The 20,769-nt window shown below is 41.9% G+C and overlaps 1 protein-coding gene across 5 annotated transcripts in view; it reads right to left on the bottom strand.

Annotated features, from left to right (window-relative positions):
• NRF1 (nuclear respiratory factor 1) overlaps positions 1-20,769 on the bottom strand; it is a 121,801-nt gene that overhangs the window by 15,930 nt on the left and 85,102 nt on the right. For 4 of the 5 annotated variants that reach the window (XM_043463703.1, XM_043463706.1, XM_043463704.1 and 1 more), the window contains 2 exons: positions 19,000-19,157; positions 11,998-12,122 (listed from right to left, as the gene is read on the bottom strand). In XM_043463703.1, coding sequence (XP_043319638.1) covers positions 11,998-12,122; positions 19,000-19,157 — 283 coding nt within the window. Of the gene's footprint in view, positions 1-2,082; positions 2,187-11,997; positions 12,123-18,999; positions 19,158-20,769 lie in introns of those variants that run through there. The other variant, XM_043463707.1, reaches the window with a different exon arrangement.

Raw genomic sequence — 20,769 nt, 5'->3', positions numbered from 1 at the left:
AGGTTTTCTCCCAGGAGATAAAGCCACCATGTAGTAGCTACTAGAGACGGACAAATGGAAGAAACAAGCTTAAAGGTCTGCCCTTACTCCCTAGACTTGCTGAAAATGGAAGATGCCACCAGCTCAGTGCTCAACCCCCAGGAATATTGTCCATGCCCCATGTTGTACACAAAATGAACAATCCATATACACACTCTTGTCCCCCAAGTGTTCACATGCCCTCTTGTCAATGAGAAGCTCTGTTTAATGAGAAAAGAACTCTTCAGGCAAACAGTGGGGCTGTGAAAGCTGAAGGAAGGGAAGGCCAGGGAGCAGGTCAGCTGTAAGTGGACATTCCTAATATTAAAGTCTTTTCTCATAGTTGCAATTCATTTTTATTATCATCATTATTCCTGTTTTGTGAGAAGTTGGAGGGGCTGGGGAAAGGACACAAGATTCTTAGAGGAAAAATAATTTTAAGGTGAAAAGACAAAGATCATAGTCAAGAAACACTGCTGGAAGCTGATCTAAATAACCAGGCAAGTTTCCTTTTCTCCTTCCAGCAAGGCTGAAATACTGGGGTGGCCAAAATGTATGTTCCGGTTTTTTCCATAAGTCCAAGGCTCACTTAAGCAGTCAAGACATTTTAGGAGGTTCAGACCAACCTCTGAGACAGTCCTGTCCATGAGAACTCACCGTGAAGGTGGGCACAGTGTACTTGTGCACTGGCAGCAAGGTGGCTGAAACCTGGCTAGTGTAATTGAGGAACTGAGTCTTTAATTTTATTTGATTTTAATTAATTTCAGTTTATAAAGGGCTAGAGCAAGGCTCTAGCTTCCAGTGAGCCAACTCCACACCTTAAGCGTGCTTCAACTGCATACACACTGCAGAACATGGTAAGAGTTGCTTTTGTTTAGATGGAAACTCAATCTGAAATTGGACGTTCTGCTTTCACCTAAAATATATTTTCCTGGCATTTCCCTTATTTACATCACAGCTTTTTTCTTTACTGCCCGACCCCATCAACTTATTTTAACATATCCTACCTCCTGGGTGCCTAGGTGAGAAACTTTGCCAGCACTGGAGAGCACTGCAGTAGAGCTATACATTACAGCACTGCAAGCAGCAGGGGGAGGCTGGGCTGGGCACAGTCAGAGAGCTGCTGGCCGCCTTAGTGAGCCAATCTGACAGCAGGTCTTTGTAGTCTCGCTCAGAGCAGTGTCTCAGTTTCCATATTGAGACCCCTTCCATGATTCTCAGGTCCATCTGCTAGCTTTACAACAGAAAAGATGTTTCTATCAATTCTACTTTCGAAAACCCCATTTAGGCTCTGAAAATCTCTCAATTGGGGCCTTTCTAGTAATAAAGATTTGGTATAGTTATAATGTCACAGGCAATCATGCTGACAAAGCAAAACCAATATGTCTCCTCTCTGGGCCTTTGCTCTCAGTCTGACCAACGGGAGGAGAAAAGAGGCTTTGTCAGGAGCAGATGTACAGTGGGAGGCCCCGGGAAAGCAGATCTGCTGAATGAAGCAGGTGCCACTTAGACATTCACTTTACTGACTCCAACCACAACCTTCCTTTCATTTGATATCCTGCTCTTGGCAGGAGGATGGGGAAAGAGCATCACACAAAGAGGAAGCATGTTTATCCTGTTCAGATTACCGCTCTGCTAGGCTGCTGCTGCTAGGTTCTGCACATTTGCTCTTTATTAAGCGAATGGTCGAGCTGAGAAGTGAATCCCTGTATCTACACAGGTAACCTGAGAACCAGAGGGCCCCCAAAACATAGTGGCTGTGACGTGCAGGCTATCAGGGTTAGTAACAGTGTGCTGACGCTCCTTCAAAATCCCAATGCAAGCATAAATAAAAAGAGGAAAGTCCCCTTAACCAAGAACCTTAAAAACTTTACTCTGTGAGAATTTCTCCTGTTATGATAATCTGGTTCTTGTGTGAACAGTGATTAATCCCCCCTTTACATGCTTCATTAAAACCGCTTTTTCATCCACATATTGAATAGTAATGATTCCAATTAAACTTGTCCAATTATGGCTCTAGATTTGGTATGCAAAAAAAAAAAAAATCCCTTTACAGAATATTACCTGCAATGACAGGCACCAAGATTCTGTCTTGGTTACAAGGAGCTGGAATCATCTAAGACCAGAATCTGTCTTTCGAATACAAAGACTCAGAAAGATCTGGGGACCTAAAGGGAAGGAGAATGAGATAACGAAACATGTAACTTGGCCTTGAGGACACTGGAGATGGGGAGGATGCCGTGGTCAGTGGTGTCTGTCTGCCAATGGCAGGTACCTTCTCGGCAATCTCTGCCCTGAAGCCCTGACCTGAGTCCTCTGCCCAGAACGTCCCTAACTTGTCAAGTTTCCTCAAGCTGAGAATACCCAACACAGACCAACCTGGCTTCACACGTGTGCCAATTCCCTCTGGGGTCCCAAGGAGCCAACTCTGAAGACATTCAGATTTCAATATGGAAAACACCTCAAAGCATCTGAAGGACCTGGCCATGGCTCAGATGAGTACTAACAATCAAGACCAATGTATAGGGGTCACTTCACTGTAAAGGCCCTATTTTTCTCTGAACAGCCTCAATTAGTAGCAATTCCTTGTGTAAAATGATGAATGCCTGAGGCCACCCCAGTTTATGACGGTGTAGAGGAGATGACATATCCCCTTTGAACTTGCAGACTCTGCAAAGAGAAAGAGGACTCTAAATACCACAATGATCCTTTCTTTTTCTTTGTTTGTGCCATGTGGCTTGTGGGATTTTAGTTCCCTGACCAGGGATTGAACCCAGGCCCTTGGCAGTGAGAGCATTGAGTCCTAACCACTGGACCAGCAGGGAATTCCCCACAGTGACACTTTCAAGAGGCAGTTCTGCTCCTTCAGAATGTATCCACAGGTCAGCATCTCTGCAGGAGACAAAGGTACCAAAGAACACCAAAACTAAAAACTCCTTGAGCTGCAGAGGCAATGTCTGATGAGTGACAGAATAGACTTGGTACTTCTGGAGAACCGGGTCTCAGTTTTGTCTGCCCCAGCATGCCTCAGGGGTGGCCACCTGCCTGTGTCTATTAGTGCCAGAGGCTTTCCGAAGCAAGGATTCTCAGTGTGAGATTCACTACCTTCTTCCAGCTCACTGTACCAGATCCTAAGAATGCATCCCAGAGGTGTTATAAGTGAACCCTCTGAAGACTAAATCCCTTCCCATTCATTGTGAGTATTTAATAACAGTAACAGTAGTAGTAGTAAACAGTTACTGTATGCTTACAATGCCCCCCAAATCAGTGCCATCAATGTATATCCTGGGGGATGGGAGGGGGTGGAGATCGGGGTGTCAAAAAAAAACTGCTACTTCCCTCTGAGAGCTATTCTGGAAGGCATTTTGGACCTCAGGAGATCATAATGAAGCAGGTGGGGAAGGAGGACAAGCTTCTATGCTACAAAAGGGCTGGATGAGTAACATACATGAGACAGAGAACTGTAACTCTCTCTGGATTCTACAATCAAGAGTGCCATTACACATCTTCATGTTCCCATTTCTCAGAAGCAGCCATGTTTCATTGTGAAATCTGGAATTCATCCAATGGTAATGGCTTCTTTCAGCCTGTAAGCCACAAGGCTCTGGATATTTCATCCTTTTTAGGGGTCATGATAAATCCATTAGCATACCTGAGCTGAAGATGGCTGCAGCTAAGAACAGGAATTTGCACTTGTGAAGCATCCAAGTAGAAATGGGCAAGTGGCCTTGGTTGTGAATAAAGGGATGAGGAAGTGAGTCTAGGTGTCGCCACTGCTTCCTGTCTCAGATTTTCCTGCTCAGGACTCTGCAGTGCACAAAAATAGGCCAGCTCTTCTTGCAACCCTCTGCCCAGCTGTTTACTGGCTGCGGATTACTGGAGTCACGTGGCAGGTTTTTTTTTTGTTTTTTTTTTTTTTTTAGCAAAGCTTTGCTCTCTCTGAGCTGAGAAGGTCACTGGAAAGGAAGGCTCATGATGCATTTCTGTTGCCTTCCCCTGTGCAGGGTGGCACCACCCGCCAGCAGACCGCAGTGCTTCTGCTGTGGCCTTCAGGGCAGCGCTGTCTGACAGAGCTCTCAGCAGTGGTGGGAACGCTTCCTATCTGTGCCCGTTAGTGGTCACTAGCTGCATGTGGTTATTTAAACTTGAATGTGAATGGCAGGGATAGATCGAGTCCTAACCACTGGATTGCCAGGGAATTCCCAGGATATAACTTTAGATCTTGGGTTTTGATGCCATTTACTTGTTTGCTTCTGTTAAGACTCAACATGACACTGACTTCTAAAGTGAGCAACACATGGCTATGACCATTCCTCAAAACAAGCCTGAAAAACAGTGAGCCACACCAAGTAACAGTTCGATCAGATACATTAAAGATGATGATTTTCATCTGTTTTATACCGTCTTTATATTCTTGGTTGAGTGGACTGGCAAGATGGAGTGAAGTGGCGGGGAAGAAAGGCGCCCACAGAGGCAGCACAAAAGAGTCCAGGAGATCTGGGTTTGGTTTCACCGTTTAGCAGCTGAGTGACCCTGGGCGAGTCCTAGTGTAGCTGCCTCTACAAAACAAGCTATGAGGTCTGTTCTACCCACCTTCCTGGGTGAAGGTAGGGCAATGCAGAGTACTTTTAGTCAACTGCAAGGTGGTGGCAACGGTAGGGCTAGTAATAGGAGTGTTGATTAAAAAAAAAAGAAGAAAAGGAAAGAATGTAGGAAGAAAAGAAAAAGATGAATGCCCTAAATAATAACGTTTAATGCACACTGTCAAAAGGCAAATAAGGTAAATAAGGAGTGAAACTGAAATAGTTATTCTCCCAGTATGACATCTACCAACATGTTTCCCAGAATGAAGATGAATCATCTTAGGAGAAAAGTTAGCTGACTTAAACGGGGAAGCCCCTCTCTGCAGACAGTGTGTTTTTCAGGGCGGCCCTTGGAGGACACTGAGCAGTGTCCCACTCTGAGCTCTGCCCTGGCTGCCGCAGTTCCCCGGTGTGGCACCAGCTTCCCAGGCAGCCCCAGTTCATGGGCTCAGCCTCACCGTTCTTTCTGAGCCGCAGCTCAGAGCTCTCCTTATCTGTCCTAAGATGTGATCGTCCTGGGTCTCTGAGTACGTCCTACTTCCCCTCCATTTAAAGAAAGACTTGTGATTCTGAAGGGGAAAACAGCTGTATGACAGATGAATCTGTACTTTTTCTCACAGAACAGGCAGTGCCTTGGCTTGGTCTGACTGACACCATTCTAACCTCTTAGCTTCCCCTCAGGTCTCCCTGTCAGTGGGAAAGAGGGCCATTTACTTTACAGGATGATGGCCTGAAAACCTACAGCTCTTGCTCTCAGGGCGCTTGCAGCCTGGGGCTCTCACCTCACACACACAACCCTGGGGCTCAGGGGCTCGCTGCTTCCAGTCTATAGGAGGCACTGAACTCCCCATTTTTGCATTAAAGGTACAGACAGTCTCACAGTGTCAAAGTAACAACAGTTATTTTAAAGCTATTATCACACTTTATGGTGACTGAATATGCACATTTACAGTAAAACTTTACTTAATACAATTTACTTATTTAAACTTTAAAATACTGAGGCAAATAGTGATTTAGAGCACACAAGAAGAGCATATCCGCATCTTTTGGAAGCTGCAACATTGACATATTTCCTAAGTTAATTAATACTTACATCTTCACTGATGCTTCTGGGAACAAGTCCATATACTAATGGGTCCAGAGAATGAGGACCATAGGAAAAGGGAGAAGGTGAGATGTATTTTATAGTTTATCAAGATGAGCACTGACACTTTATCTCTTATTCTTAAAGATGAACTGGAACAACAAGGACATGCTGTAAATAATAATGGATGATGGTGGTGGTGATAATACAAAAAAAGTGAAAAAAAAAGTCACCCTCTGTGATGGAAGCTGAAATGCTGCTGGAAGAGAACCGCAGCCCTGGACCAAGGAAGGTGATATAACCGATTGCAGGAGCCATTCCACAATGTCACCTTCAATTTCCTTTGCTCAAGATTATAGAAAACACTCCCATCTATTCCCATTTTTACAGTATTCAACTCTGGAGCATAAACCCTTCTTCAACTGTGTAGGGTAAGCACTGGGACCTGTCCTACAGACAGGAAAGCTGGGTCTACTGAACAGTACTGTGTGCTCTGCACCACTTAATGTATTTGGGGGGATGCTTGAGAAGAAACTGATGCTGGCAGCTAATAATAATTTCACGTTTATGAATGATATATCTATGTGCCAAGCACTATGCTAAGTACTTCACAGCAATCACTTTGTTTAATGCTCACAACTACCTCATGAGCATAGAAATATTGTCATCCTAACTATACAGCTAAGGCTCAGGGAACTCGCCTGAGAGCACAGAGCTCGGCAGAGGTACAGCTTTTAGAGGCCCCATCTAGGCCTGAAGGTCCTCCCCACCCCCCGCCCTTCCTTTTCTTTTCCGTGCCACACCAGATACCCTATGTGACCCTAGCCACACTTTCTATGGTAGAGGTTCTTCATCTCGGTGCGGGGTGGGGAAATGCGAGCTCTCTCTGATCTACTTGCACATCTGATCAAAGCTGCAGATCCCAGAAAAATGTAAAACTTCTGTGCAGAATTTTTCACGATCCACAGATCCAAGTTAAGGATGCCCCAGGGCTACAGTCCATGGGGTCGCAAAGAGTCGGACACGACTGAGCGACTTAACTTGAGGTTTGTATAATACACATAAAGCAGGTTTTTACAGAAAGTTAACACATACATGTTGCCTGCTGCAGGTCCAGCTGGGCTAATCTCTTTACCGTAAGTGCAGGATGGACCTTTCAGCCATCCTGTCTCACTTGGGAGGCCTTGCTGGATAAGAATGTGTGTTCTAATCTCTCATGCAAGGATCCCACTCAAAAGTCCTGCTCCCTTTTCTGAACTTTATGTTACTTTCCTCATCCATCTACTCTTTTATCCCCCTTGCTAAAAAGGCCAATTAAAAAAAAAAGTATTCCAGTGATCATGGTTGAGATTAAATTCAACTAGGAAAACACATGCACATTTTTAAGTTTTTTAAAAGGCTAAAGAAAAACAAGCAGGTGAAAAAGTGACGACATGGTCAATGTGAAAAGGAAGATCAAGGTTTTCTTCTGAAAACTTTACGTTGATGAATCTGGGGCAAGAGTCAACAGTAGCAAGGCTGTTGCCAGGGCCAGGCCAGAACAAAGAGGGGAGTGTGATACTGAAGAGAAATGAGAAGGGCTGCTCCTTTTCTGTATGTAATGTAAATGCCTTGTAACAACCAGGTTCAGTGTTCAGAAGACCAGCCCTCTAGCCCACTTCTCTTCATGTAGGGCATGGGGAAGGCAGCTGTCTCAGGCAGGACAGCATGGGCAGTGGACAGTCTCTGGGTGCTGGACAGTAGAGAAGATGTAGTTTAGGAACACTCTGGGGAATGAAAATCAAGGGCTGGAGGCAGAGCCAAAGGGAAGGCTGCGGTGAGCAGGAGGGGAAGCAGTGGGCCAGTCAACTTGCTCCAGGCAGAAATGTACACCCCTCCAAGCTCTCTCCCACATTCCCCAACCGTACCACCTCGGTCTCCGTTTCCCTGGAGACAGGTGGGGAGACTGAAAGAGCCCAGGCACATGCTAGAGGGCAGCAGGAGGGCTTGGGCAGAGGATTCTGAGGAAACAACTCTTCACCTGCGTTTACCTCCTTCTGACCATGATCTATGTCTCCCTAAACAAGCTCCCCTCATTCTAAACAGCACCCACCCAGGAATTCCTTGGTGGTCCAGTGGTTAGGACTCTGAGCATTCACTGCTGGGCCCAGGTTTGCTCCCTGGTCAGGGAGCTAAGATTCACATTCTTATATAATGCCATATACCAAAATAAATTCAAGATATTTTATAATATTTAAAATAAAAATAGAATTCATAGAACTGACATGTAATTAGATATTGATCTGATTTGGGTGAAAGAGAAACAAGGAAATAAGAGTGAAAGTAACAGAAGTGAAATAAAAATAAACTGGGAAAGCTTGCAATACACATGATAAAGGGATTATATCTTTCTCCTACTGATTTGGAGAAACTCTTTATATACTAAAGACCTCAGTAGAAAAATGGGTGAAGAACACAAATACAAATAGACAAATACTAATATATATATGTGTAGATAAAAACACGGGAGAAAAAAGTAAAAATATCTTTCACTAGTATTAGAAAATGCAAATTAAATAAAATTCAACTTATTGCCTACCAAATAGGTATACATACACAAAGTAAATTATGCTAATATCTAATGTTGGTGAGGGGTAACTAAGCAGGTTCTAAACAGTACTGTTGGAAGTATTAGGAAGGATAAGCTATGTAGAGAGCAAAGATTCATAGGTGTGGGCAAGATTTTGTACCAAGATGAACACTGTTATTTATGTTGTAAAAAATTATCAATAACCTAAATTATCGACAATAGGGGACTGATTATTATGATGGATAATATGATGATATATTAGCAAGTATTAAAGTGATCTTTTCAAAAAACATTTAGCCAGATGAAAGTGGTTAAGATATTTCAAGACAAGTTATAAAACAGTACAACATGATCCTAATTAGATTAAAAAATTTTATGAATGGGGTGGGGGAGGCTATATTTTAAAAACTCAACAAAAACTAAACCAAAAACAAACCCTCAAAAAACATTCTATGTAGTGGGATCACAGATGAGCTTTATGATCAGGACCAAAACAACCCTCCCCCAAGAAAATGCTATGCTCCCCCCTTTTTTCCTGTGATAGAGAAGTGCCAACCATTTTAGAAAACACTGATCCTTTCTAAGCAACTCTGGTAAGAAGTCTGATGGACAACAGTTGAAGCAGATGATTCCCATTACCATTACTGATTAACCATGAACTTCAGTTATTTGTTGTTTTTTCCCCATCTAGATTTTTGTCATTTTGTTGTTGTTGTTGTTGTTGAAACAGGGAGGAAGATAAAAGATCTGAAGTGGACCTGAAGTCCATTATTAGCAAAGGGGGTTCTAGGGTACAGAGGATGGTAGAGAGAAAGGAAACCAATGGGCAATTTAAAATTGTACAACCTCTTAAGGTGTGCTGTGGAGGTCAAGCAAGGGATAACTGTGTTAAAAAGAAAGAAAAGAAGGCAAGGAAAGAACTCAACCAGAGCCCTTCCCCAGCCTTACACATTCTGAAGAGAAAGGCACCTGTGAAAACCTTTTAACTGAACCAAATCATGAAACACCATCATAAAAGACAAAAGACACATTTATAACTATTTAATATGAGAGAACACAAATGAAATAGAGTTAATGCTAGTGCTGAGTAGTCCCTTTAGTGTTGGGGTGGGACAGGGTCCAGAAAAAAGGAGAAAGCTTCAGGTACAAGGTCTTTGTCAGGTCTGCCTTGATGACTTGGAATTTAAACTTCTGCCATGCAGGTGTCATCATCCTTAACTTGAAAACCACTGACCTACACTGCCCTGGCCATCTCGCATTGGTTACTGTACTCTAATAAGTTTCATACACAGTGGTCCTCCATCCCTTGTAGTTTCATCATAGAAGATGCTGAAATCCTTGCTTCAGGCCTGAACCGGCCAATATCCACACTGTTCTTTTAAGAGTCATCTGCTAGTAGGATTTTTATTTAAGTCATGCTCTGGAATCTGGGATGTATTTTTTTTTCCTACCCAGTTGTGTCTGTTACCAAATAGCAACTTGTTCTGCTATCATTTGGTTATTCCTAATAAGAAACAATTCTTGATAATAAATTTGGTCTACTGGCATATACCATAAGCTTGTCATCACACAGGTGACAAACAATGCCAACATGACACAATCTGAAATGATGATGAAAAAAGAACCCTTAAAAGTCCAGACAGACAAATTAGTTGGTTAAATGAGAATAATTTGGTTCCAAGTCCCAAAGTAAATCCTACAGCACTCTGGGTAAAAGTGTTAGAAGACAGAAGAAGGTGCATCAGAATTACTTGGGTCATATCCAATATTTGATTCATGTTCTGAATTGCCAAGGTATAGATGACATGATGTGTCCTTTTGCCTAATATTAGTAGGATGTGGCACAACTCAATGGTCTGATTTGATGGCTGAGTAGACATATCTACTTGGCGGGAGACCCAGAGAGTCCTCACACTTACCTATTAACTAATCTATCTGAAAAGGTGAGCCTAGGGAGGAGGCAGAACTACAAAGCAGTCTCCTCTTGCTCAGACAGGTCAAGACCATTAGAAGGGATAACAAAGTCTCCCATCAAATCCACACTGGAAGTATTTTTAGCAGTTTCATAGTGAACAGGGGTAGTTCCCAGGTGGTGCTAGTGGTAAAGAGCCCGCCTGCCAATGCAGGAGACGTAAGAGATGTGGGTTTGATCCCTGGGTTAGGAAGATCCCCTAGAGGAAATGGCAACCCACTCCAGTATTCTTGCCTGGAGAATCCCATGGACAGAGGAGCCTGGTGGGATATAGTCCACAGGGTCACAAAGAGTTAGACGCGACTTAGCGTGCACGCATGCATAGTGAATAACAGCAACTGCAATTCAGAATGTGACATAATCAGATATCCCATCCTTCTCCATTCAAAGTAGATGAGGACTCAGATGTGGAACAGAAAAAGATAAGAAAAGAGTAGGATTCTAGCTAAAGAGGGAGGATTTCCTTAATTCCAACTATGGTTCATTTCATCCTGAATATACCTGGCTGTAAGATGCCCTTTACTTTGCAGTGCTCTGGTTAAGATCAACTCTATCTCTATTTGGGTTAGTTCACGAAAACCCCTAGCCCTACAGAAAAAGCAGGCTGTCGTTGTAATATGTTTGTTTGTTTGTCTGTCTGAAGAAAATGATGCTCAGAAGCCACACGGTTCTTTACATTTCCTATTGTTCTCTGGAAGACCGAAGTGCTTTCTTCTCCCCACTTTTGAAGAACGATGCAGCATTTTGTCTTTCTTCAAAGACTTTTCCACTAACATATTATTCTGTTCTTAGGAATCTACCATTCAGAAAGTGCCAAGGGCTCTCCTTTTAGCCACTCATGCCACTAAGGAATTGTCTGCCTAAATAAAAGTATGTTAGTTATTATCTATCTTCTTTCTAGGACTTTAAACTACAGATCTCTAAAAACCACAGAGCAGTTAATTTGCCCTACTGAAACTAATTATATGTGCATTTTAAAAGCTCAATAAACAGTTGCACAGATTCTCACAGAGCAGGGCTGGTCCTCCTGTTGACCAGACTTCTGAGGCACTTTCCCAGGCAGCCCAGTCTTGATAACTGACTCCCAGAGCCTGCTGAAATGGATTCAGAGAGCCTCACTGGAGCTGAAAATCCCTGTCAACGTATTTCTATGAACTTTATCTCTTTTGTTTATTCAGGATAGCACCAACATCCAGAAAATCAAAGAGCTGGGAAAGAAGGGCAGAGTAGTGGCATGTTACTGGCTCAATCCAGAGGTCTCTGATGAAGCCACACTGAACAGGAAGCAGAACCCTAGCATCAACCAGAAAAGCGCCTTTATCACAGCCTGCTGGCTGACCTTGGTATGAGATGGTGCTACCTTTCTCAAGGTGGTCAGAACATTCTTTGCTACCCCAATGCACTCGCCCACAGGAGAGTCTCTGCCCTAGTAAAGGACACTCCTCCACACCATGGGAGAAAAAGGATAAAATGCACCTCACAGAAAAATTTTAAATCTTTCTCAGCAAGTCCTGTCACAGCAAACAGTTACTTCTCAAATAAGCCATTCAGTTGGGTAGCCACTATTTTGACTCCTTCCTCCTCCACAGGAAACCCAAAGTCTTCTACTCGTGAAAGAAATCAGAGGCTCCTAGAATTTTTCTAGGTATCAACTGCCTACCAATACAAACTCAGAGTTCAACTTCATTCTGAAGGGCTTGTTGTCAGTCATGTCATGAAGGCTTCGGTGGAAACAGGGAAGAAGTTCGATAAAATATTCATGCTCTCTTACCATTAGCATCTTGGACTCCAGTAAGTGCTCCGACAGCTGCTGCGGTTTCCCCAGACAGGACGATCTGTCCCCCCCCTTGCAAGGTGGCCTCGGCCAGGGTGGCGACAGCATGGGCGGCAGCTTCGCTGTGGGTACAGGAACAGGAGGGGATGTGTGAGGTGACGGAAGGAACAGCGCTGCCGCAAGACAGACCGACTTTCACCCCGGACGCCATGTCTGAGGGCCTCCCAGCAAACAAGGGATTCCAGCGTTACTGAGACCACCAGAGCAATTTTTAACTGATAACAGTAAATAGCTAGAGAAACGCCAAGTCTCTCGTACTTATACAGCTAGAGTGAGGCTTTTCTTTAGACCTGGGAAATGGGTGTTTGAGGACAGAAGGCACTCCTTCCCAGTCTCTTTTTTGTCAGTATCAACTGAGTGCTTGCAAGTCATAGTGGGAGCTCTGATACAAAGTCACAATGCAAAAGCCATTTTGGTTGTCCACCAGGAGGTTTTCTTTTTCTCTTTTCTCTTACACAAGGCAGACCATCTGAAACTGCCCTTTTATGGCCAAGCATGGATGAAAATATGAGGAGTCAGAAACCTGGGTTTTTTATTCAATTAATATTAAATAACAACTGTTCAGTACTCTATAATAACATATATGAGAAAAGAATCTAAAAACAATAGGTGTATATATAACTAAATCATTCTGCTGTACACCTGAAACTAACACAACATTGTAAATCAATTACACTCCAATATAAAACAAAAAAATTTAAAATATACACAAAAATATATTAAATAATAACAACTTGACTTACATCCATGATTTCAAATATAGAGTAACGGTTGACTGGTATCTTGCAAAGTTCACCCCTTCCTTTTGCCTCATGTATACATAGGCAACACTAAATTAACACTTTAAAGTTTAAATTATCATTATAAGCCCAAACTCCTTGACTCAAAACTTAATAAGTAAATCTCCCTTCACTGCAAAGCAAACTTTGTAGAACAGAAAGCAAACTTTGTAGGACAGAAAGGTATTAGCCATCTCTTTACACACTATTCTAATAGTTTGTATCCCATTTTTCTTTACTATATACATAAATACTCACTTTTACTGATTCTGTGATGATACAAACTATAAAATGTATTATTACTGTTTTATGTGCCAATAAAAAAGAAAAGTTCCTGTGAATTCCCTGGTGGTTCCCCTGGTCAGAGAACTAAGATCCCCAAGCCACGTGGTGTGGCCAAAAAAAAGTTCCTGACAACTGTAACCATAAGATTATAGTTTACCATCCAAACTTCAGAGATGTTAAAATATTGGGTGCTGGGGGAGAGCAAGCGACGAAATACCAGATAAATTCAGCACCTCTTCTGGGAAATCAGGTACTACTTTGCAAAGGTACTGAGCGAATATCAAAAGTGGGCCTGGAGGAGAGAAGGTGGTGTCACTAAGTTTATCAGAGGTGGACAAAGTTCTGGGTCAGACACTAACTAAGCCAGTGGATTCAGCTTCGCTCTGTAGCTGCGGACTTTGCCATAACTATGGCAGTCATCTTGAAGGGCAAAGGGCTATGAACTGCCTAGGGCAAACGTGTCATGACTGTGGGCAAAGCAGCATGTACCAAACTTAACAGTGTCACGTTCACCTAAGAAAGTCAACAAACAAGTAAAGCAACTGACATAATCGTTCTTCCGAGGAAGACTTCTTTTAACACTATAAGGATTCTAGGAAGAAGTTTGAGAAGTCCAATGGACAAAAAAGTTTCATTAAATAGAAAACTCTCCCCTCTTGCTAACTTGCTTTGCTTTTTAAATTATGTGTGTTTAAAAAGTTATTTTTCTCTGATAATAAAATGCATGTAGAAACTTGTAAAAATTTCATTAAGTATAAAAGAAAAATTTAAAACATTGTGTTACTTGCCTAATGATCTTAAACACTTTAACCAGATAGTCAAGAGAATACTGTATTGCAGTTTTATAGCCTGCTTTTCTTACCTAACTTTGTATTTCCCCATGTAAATATTCTTTGACATTTGTTCAAAATAATAAGAGCAAAATTGCTGATTTCCCCCACTTTCCTAGTTGCTCAGCTGTGGATGTTTTTAATTTCCAGCCTTCTTTGTCTTAGTCCAAGATATTATACATTTTAAATTTTTTACTTCCTTTATAAAAAATTGGGGGATGGAATTGAGGTTGAGCAAAAAAGTTGGACAGAATCAGAGCTTCCATACAGCCCCTTTAAAAGTCAAGATCAATCTCTATGCTAAAATGTACTTCAGATCTGATATCAACAGCCAGTCATTCCACAGTACCTGTACATGAATTCAGAGGCAAAGTGGACCCTTGACCTGGAATTACTACTAAGGCTACCCTTTACATTTTACAAGGTAGGTTTTAATTTTAGGATGCATCATAACTATTTATTAGAGATGGTAAAACAAATGATTATTTAGTGCCTAAGACCCATAACTTGGCATATTTTTCTGAGAAGCTTGTGTCAGATAATACTAGCAGACAATTCAACAGTGTTCAGCTATCACTTATTAACGATAAAAATATTTAACACTCTGACCTGAGACTTCATGGAAAGCCAAAAACTAGAGTCTTTGGAAAAGGCTTCAACTGTGGTACTCTGAAGAAGAAAGCTGGTATTTGAGAATTGTTTATATGGAAATAGGAGCTCTGTTTACAGGTCACCTCAGCGACTGCTCATTCCCCAGTTTTTTTTTTTTAATCACAATCTACAATAATTTTATTTCTATGACCATCAAAGGTGCTCTCCTGTCACTCTTCGATGCATGCTTCCAGTATGGGGTTTCACAGGCTCCAAGGGGGGAACAGCTACCCAAGCCCTGACCTGGAAGAGTCCTTGTATCCAGTCACACCCATTTTATGATGTCTGAAAATCTAAATATTTGAAGTAATTTTCTTTGATACCTTTCTAAAGTATGTTATGCGAGGAGAAAAGCTGTGAACCAGCAATGACTAAGGCAACCTGGAGAGCCAGGGATGAGCGGTCTGATGGGGATAACAGGTCTACATGTTGGTGAGGTTACTTACTGCATGCCCTGTCAGGAGTCAGGGGCAAAGCAGTGATGGATGAATCTTTCACATGGGGCATGAAGACAATGGTGCTGCCTGTGGTCAGCAGACAATTATTTCCAAATCTACTCTAACCACTTACACTAGACTTCATGGGAAATGATCAAATGATATGCTGCTAAAAAAAAGATTACCTTTACTTAAAAGGTGAGTCAGGATCAAAACGTCACTAAGCCACCACTTCACAATTTTTTAACAAGTCATTTCCAAACCAGAATTTCAATGAGAAATTTCCATCAACTCCCCCCTCTCCCTTTTTCCCAACTTTTTATCTGCAAGTGTCTCACCTTCATCTATAGGAAAAAGAGGCAGCTGCACACTCTCTGCCCTCCATTTCCAGATAGGATTTCTGAACTAGGTTGTCCATCCCACATTAGTGGACAAATAAATACAAATCCATATATTAAAGCCATGCTTTGTTTTAATAATATCTCTAATTTTAAGCCAATATTTTCATTTAAAAAACGGTAAGAGTAAATTTTTCTTTAAAAATAGGATTCACTTCCTTTTTTAAAGCCAAGCCTCTTCGCTGTCAAAGAACAGCAATTCTAACTTCCTGGGGTATTTCTCTCCTCACAGCACTGAGTCACAGCACCATACACAGTAGACAGGCAGTAAAAACCATCTCCCTGTCAACAACACAGTACACGTTTATAGGAGGGCAAACATCGATTCAGTCTACCCGTATTTATCATGCATCTTTATGCATAAAGACTGTACGGACTCTGCAGGACCTAGAATGTAAGTCTAGGACGACTTAACCAACAGACTGAAACCTGAATCACTGCTCTGCAACAAGCAAACAGTGATTTCACTTCCTTTCCCGTTGGCCTGTTCAGGGTTAACAGCTTTTTTTTTTTTTTTGAGTTGTGATGCTCTGCTTTTCATTTGTTCACTTTGACTCTCTATCTCCTTCCTAGAAGTACTGATTGATTCTGTATTTTGAAAATAATTAAAATTAACAAGTTTCCAGAGTATTCAATGATGATTTCTCCATAGCCCTTTTTGGTTATTGTAAAGCCAGGGTGGGCAACAGGTTGTGAGCCCAGGGCCCTCAGTCTAACTTGCTATACAAATGGTAACAGTCTGGCTGGAAAAAAGGAGGCCTGTTCTGCACCTGTCCTGACCGCCTTTCCCATTAACAGCCGAGGGAGCCCCTCTGCCTTGGGCCCCACCCGCCATTCCAAGTGGCCGGCCTCTCTCTCTTTAGTCTGTGCCCACACCTGCTGCTTACAGTGCAGCAAAGGTGCAGGTGATTGTTAAGAGAACCAGGCCTGCTCCACCTGCACCCGAAAGAGATGGCTGGAACAGAGCAGCTCTATGAAATCATTGTTACCACAGGAACAAAGACCAGATTCACAGTGTATTTTTCACCAAGATGACTTCCAGCAACAAATTCTGTGGATAGGCTGGGAATGGGTCTCATCCCACAGAGAAGCAAACACCAAGGGCTTGTGTTTCAAGCCCAACCCTCCTGACATTAGACAGTGGTAGCAGCTCCTGGAATTAGGAGCCCATGACGTTCCCCTAACAGCCTGCAATGTCTAGTCGTCGCTGCCAGGCCTGGTTTCTTCACCTCCAGCAGAGGCTGCAACATACCATCCCCCAGCACTCACTGGGGCCATGATTGCAAACAGATTTCAACATCTCTTTACTCCTTCATGCCACGGTGAACCATATTCTCCTTCCTTTGGAGTAAACACTGTAGCCGCCTCAGCTGCCTCTGAGTTTGTTAACAAGCCCCCAGGGGAAACCATTACCCTCCCTGCCTTTGGAAAGAAGCCCTGGTCCTCACACGAAAGGGAGTCAAAAATGTGCCTCATATTTTCCAGCATATACAGGCTTCTCAGGACACTCACACTTCACTGGACCGTCCAAGGTGCTGGCTCAATGACATCAAGTTCTTCTGGCCTTCAGTGGTGGCCTGTTAAGACCACATGCTACAGTGAGGGGTTACCAAACCAAAAGGAAGGAGTGTCTTACTCTGGCCATGGTTTTCAGGAAGTTTATCTGTATGTGTCTTCTCTCAAAGGTACGAGTAGGCCTGAGTCACAATGCAAGAGACCAAATAAGACTTTCATGTTAGTGAAAAATGATATGGTTCAATGGGCTAAGAAAAAAGTTTCTGTTCCGAGTCACTCAGGGACTCACTGGTAACTGGAAGGATAAGCGTGTATATGTTTCAGTTCAATCACCAAGTCCTGGCCACAGTTCCTTCAAAATCCAGTCACTTTATCTCCATTCTTACTAGTAGTTTCCAAGCCTTTGACAAGTCACATGTGGACCACCTCTTCTCAAGTGGACTTCCATTTTTAATCTTTTATTACTATAAGCAATTCTGAATAGATGAATCTTAAAATCTAAGTTAATTGATAATAAATGTAAGTCCTGAAATGCTAACTACAGGCCAGCCAGTTTGATGAGAGTTTTATATCCATCATTTCAACGAATCTTTATGATTCTACATGACGAAAATTATCCTCATTTGATGAGGCCAATGCACTGGGGTGAAATTTCTCAAGACAGTATGGCAACTAAATTGCAGAGGTAGGAGTCAAACCTGAACCAATATGACCTCAGAAATGGTCTTAGCTATCATACTATACAGCCTCATGGGAACCTGTACCTAAGCCTATCAAGGCTTTCTACCATCCATCACAGCCAATCTAAACTTTATCTGATGTTTATATTTTGGAGGAGGCAATCCCCTCCTGAATTCCCCCTATGTTCATAGTCCACACTATACAATTGGACAGTGAATTACACTCTAATATGTTTGCTAAGTGTTTTACAGAAATCAACCTCCCAATCACATTATTATTTCTTTAATGGCAGGCAATGTATCTTAGAGCACTCGTTATATACAATCTTACCTAGTAGAGTGCTGGCATGTCACAAGAATTCACTGGCTATTTGGGACTAATAGCTGCTGCGCATAATGGTAACAGCAACCTTACCATACGCTGGGCACTAATCTTAGGCTCTCACATGTACTGACTTTTCCAACTCTCACTCCCATTCTCACAGTAGGTACTGTCTTTACCCCCGTTTTACACAGAGGAAAGCCTGGGCATTGAGCTCAAGTAAATTGCCCAAGTCAAACAGCTAGTAAGGGACAGAGATAGGATTCAAACCCAGGTAATCTGGCCTCAAAGCACACCCTCTTAACCATTGTTTAAAATATCTGGGTCCATTGAAAATAAAATTGTGTCAGCAATGAACAATAAGAATAATATGGGGATGATTTTTTTCTGTCAACAATCAATAGAAGGAACCACATGGAAAACAATACAATTTCGTTTTGGGAACTACCTCTTACTAGACTATTCCATTCTACAGTATCCTTCCTAAATATATCTGTAGAAAAAAGGTTCAGTTTTTCCCCAATAATCCAAAACTTATTTTATTTCAAAGGCAATGATAAGCAAAGGAAACAAATTTCCTGAAAAGTCAGTAAAGTTAGCTCCTGATCAGCTAAAACATGGATTAATATCCATAACAAAAAGCAGTTTCTTTGTAAGGTAAAAGGAAAATCAATCCCAAAGCTTCTTGATTTTTTTTTTTTTTTTATTACATCCTTTGGTCCCTTTAAAAACACAAGGTACACCTTGCTGTTGCTTTTGGTCTGTTAATGATCACAGAACAGGATACAGCAAAAGGGACCCATATCCCTGACCAGCAGGTTTCATCATGAAGTCAGAAAGGCTGAACTGGTTGCTGGGGGTGGAGTGGAATGGGAATGGGGTGGGTGAGGGCTAATTACAAGACAACTTTACAATATCTTATGGGTTAAGAGTATTAAGTTCCAAATGCCAGTTGTGACAAAGTGAGGTACGACGTTTCTCTTTACATCTGTATATAGGGACAGAGTCACCCTCCTCTTTTATTGCCCACCCCTGCCTCCACCTGTTGAGTGCCATGGTGACCGTAGCTCCCTGTTGCATCTCCTGAGAAGCTGCCACTGCGGCCTCTGCCAGTGACGCTACCGCCTGGGTGGCCTCTGACGCTTGCGTCGTCTGGATGGTCATCTCACCCCCCTGTAACGTGGCCCAGTTTTGTTCCACCTGAGGCAGAAAAGGACAGGCTAGTTAAAAAACCAGTTACAAGAGGATGGTGATTATGATTTCAAAAGTCATATTTCTAAAAACTTGCCATGTGCTCAGCCAAATACATACATATTATAAGGTAACATGACTTACAATGTATAGGACAGGGTTTTTAGCATGATATTTTCTGGGTTAAAAAGAGGGTATTAGAATATATATTTGAATTTGCTTACGTTTGCACAAAGAAATTCTGGAAGGACACAAAAGAGACCAATGAAAATATTTTCCTCAGTGTGTGTGGAAATGTGGGAATAGGTTGGATAGAAAACAGAAAGCAAGATTTTCCACTGTATCCTTTTAAATAATTTTCAAAATATCTGAGTTTTTGAATAAACCATAGTACACTTCTAAAAAACAATTCAAACTGTACCGAAGGGGATACAATGCCAATATTCCAGACTCTGCCCAAAGGCCACTACTATCACCTGTTTCTCCATTTCTCCTGCATCTCTCTGTAGAGATATTCTCTTGATATATGAGCGTATTCAGACACACACACACACTCTGAAGAAAAACTGCAGCATATACTCCATATATCCTTGTACCCTGTTTTTGTCACAAACAATACAGCTCTGAAATGATTCTAACTTGGAACGTATCAAACTGCTTCATTCGTTCATGATTCATAATAATGGCTGCATAGCATTACATAGATACACATGATTTATTTAACCAGCCATTTTTTTTTTTTTTTTAACCAGCCATTTTTTAATGGGCATTTAAGTAGCTTCCAATGCTTTGCCATTACAAACAGTACTGGATGGTAAACTTATATACTACTTTGTATAGTTTATGTAAGTCTACTTATTCAGTAAATTCCTAGAGGTAGAATTATATATCGAAATTACTTTGTATTTTTATTTTTGATGGAAACTGCCAAATTTAATAAATAATTTTTTTAATGTAGCAAAAACTGCTTTTCTTTTACTGGTGAGGAATTATGAAGAAACAAAACAAACAACAAAACAAAACAAAAAACCGTCCTATCTGGTTATTTGGGGTAGATCAAAATTTAGCCTTTTTAGATCTAGCACAGGGTTTCCCAGCCTTGGCACTGTTGACATTTTAGGTTAAACAATTCTTTGTTTTGAGTTCTGTCCTGTGCATTGTAGGATGTTTAACAGCATCCTTGGCTTCTACCCAAGGAGATACTAACAGCATCCACCCCAGTCATGAGAATCAAAAATATCTCCAGACATCGCCAAACGTCCTCTCTGACTGGCACAGAGGTGTCCCTGGTTAACAATGACTGATTTCAGTATGATGCTTTACAATAAGAGATTCCATCCCCCCACCCCCGCCCCCCAGTTCTGGATACCTGAATCTAGCTACTTCAGTCCATTTTGTTCAATAAATACTGTTGAGTATCTCTCCCATCTCCCCCAACCAAAACCCAAAAAGCAGCAGGGGCAATGAAAGCCATTTCAGTTCTAAAATATGGCAGGTGATAAGTCAAGCAGCTCAGGTATAATATTTCTACAGATTCAGGTCTTAGGGTGCTAGCTGTTCTTACTGGAGCTCCCACTGGGGCCCAGTGCTGGTTCACTTGTGCCTGTACCTTACTGTGTCC

This window comes from Cervus canadensis, chromosome 3 (genome assembly GCF_019320065.1).
Source record: "Cervus canadensis isolate Bull #8, Minnesota chromosome 3, ASM1932006v1, whole genome shotgun sequence".
In the NCBI taxonomy this organism is placed as follows: Eukaryota; Metazoa; Chordata; class Mammalia; order Artiodactyla; family Cervidae; genus Cervus; species Cervus canadensis.
Note: the sequence above shows the minus strand (reverse complement) of the source record. Positions and strands in the feature narration are given on the sequence as shown.